General features: G+C 55.0%; 1 protein-coding gene across 1 annotated transcript; it reads right to left on the reverse strand.

Annotated features, from left to right (window-relative positions):
• Window positions 1–696: 696 nt before the first annotated feature.
• On the reverse strand, window positions 697–1,543 carry LOC100276849 (Rapid alkalinization factor 1). The gene has a single exon (NM_001291616.1). The coding sequence runs from the start codon at window positions 1,430–1,432 to the stop codon at window positions 1,091–1,093; it is 342 nt and encodes a 113-aa protein (NP_001278545.1). The 5' UTR covers window positions 1,433–1,543; the 3' UTR covers window positions 697–1,090.
• Window positions 1,544–1,746: the final 203 nt, after the last annotated feature.

A 1,746-nucleotide genomic window follows, 5' to 3' on the forward strand; every position in this document is an offset into this window, starting at 1 on the left:
TGGGAATCGGGGTGAATCAATGGCAGGGAAGCAGCAAGGACGACGAAGCGAAGGACTCCAGGGAACGGAAGATACCCCAAATCAAAATCGCGTGGGTGTCTTGTCCTTGCGATATTCTTCCATTAAACACGCAACAGTTGTCCATCCCGTGCATTGCCAATTGCCATAGTACAGAGGTAGTATATTGCTAGACAGGGCAGAAGATTATTGTGTTGCCACAGCAACCAAACCATAGAACCTATCTCACTTGTCCTGAACAAAGGCTGCTTGCTGCCTGTGATCGGAAGATATGCTTGCAAAATCTTTGGGGTTTTGGTACCAGTCTCGAACAAGAAAACTTGTTCACCTCGAGAGGCAAGAATGGGAAAAAAAGAAAGAAAGAAAGAAATATGCCCAAGAACTGTTCTCCTGCCCGTTTCGAAACGCCTCGATGTAAAAAAAACTCTACTAGTTGACCTCGCTTCCTCCGAGGCACGATCCATGGCTATGGCTGAGGGCCAGCGGCGGTCTGGGCCCGGCCGGCACCAAACCAAAATTGGTGGGCACGCAAGCAGGGCAGGGCAACTGGGCGAGGTCTAGCCGTCTAGAAGGATTGCAAGTTGCAACTGACCAAGCAAAGAATCGCTATGATGTCAGTATTACTCTGACGAATAATAATAATAATAATAATAATAATAATGAAACAGGAAATCACGGAGCTGGTTGTTGCGACTCGGATCCGCCGCTAACTTAATTACAATCACAATCGCACTGGTTCACGGTGGAATTTTCATCATCAGCTTGTAGTTTGTACACCAGTTGCTCACGAATCATGGATTCATGGAATTTACAGGACCAGAGAGAGAGAGAGGCGAATCCGGCTGGAATCAAGTGGGCGCCAACTCATGCATAACCCACAACCACCACCAATCATTCTCGTTAAATTCAAACGACAGGAGAAAACAAGCAATAGCATACAGGTACTGATAATTGATTAAAGGGACAGGGAGGGAGATGAACATTTTTTTTGGTGTGTCTCAAATCAACAACGGCGTGGGATTGACAGATATGAACCTCCTGTTTTCCGTCGGTGGACGCGTAGGCGGCGAGATCAGCCGCGGCAGCGTGTGATGGCGGTACAGCCGCGCGAGTAGGGGTTGGCCTGCCCGCCGGGGCGGCAGTTGTAGTAGGAGGCGCCCCGGACGGAGCAGGGCACGTTGTCCCTGCGCAGCGCGCCGTAGCTGAGGTAGCCGCCGCCCTGCAGCACCCGGCGCGCTACGGAGTCGCCGCCGGGGAAGCCGAACTCCTCGTCCTCCCCCGCGCCCACCACGCCGAGGTCCCAGCTCAGAGACGACGCCGGAACGTCGCCCGACCCCGACGCGCGGGCCAGCGCCGCCAGCGCGAGGACCAGGAGGAGGAGCGGGAGCAGCAGCGCGCGCGTCGGCCTCGCCATCGACGGCGGTGGATGGGGGATGGGGGATGGGGAATGGAGGAGGAGGAGGCGGGGCAGGGGAGGGGAAAGAGGTTTGTGCTGTGTGCTCTGCTTTTGCTCGTGTGGGGTTTGGTACTCCGCTGGCTGCTATGGCGAAGGGATGCTTCTCTTCTCTCTCTTGGTTCCCTTCCCGTGGTTGGGTTTATAGAGGAGAGAGAAAGGGGAGAGGGGCTGGACCGCTAGAGGAGTAGAGAGGAGCGGAGGGATCAGGGATGGAATCGTGGAATGGAATGCAAATGCGGGTGTGTGCGTGACCTGCTCTGCACGGCCGCGGC

This window comes from Zea mays, chromosome 3 (assembly GCF_902167145.1).
Source record: "Zea mays cultivar B73 chromosome 3, Zm-B73-REFERENCE-NAM-5.0, whole genome shotgun sequence".
NCBI classification, from domain to species: domain Eukaryota; kingdom Viridiplantae; phylum Streptophyta; class Magnoliopsida; order Poales; family Poaceae; genus Zea; species Zea mays.

Coding starts and splice junctions, on each gene's coding strand:
- LOC100276849 (NM_001291616.1), bottom strand. CDS start 1,432: ATGGCGAGGCCGACGCGCGCGCTGCTGCTCCCGCTCCTCCTCCTGGTC.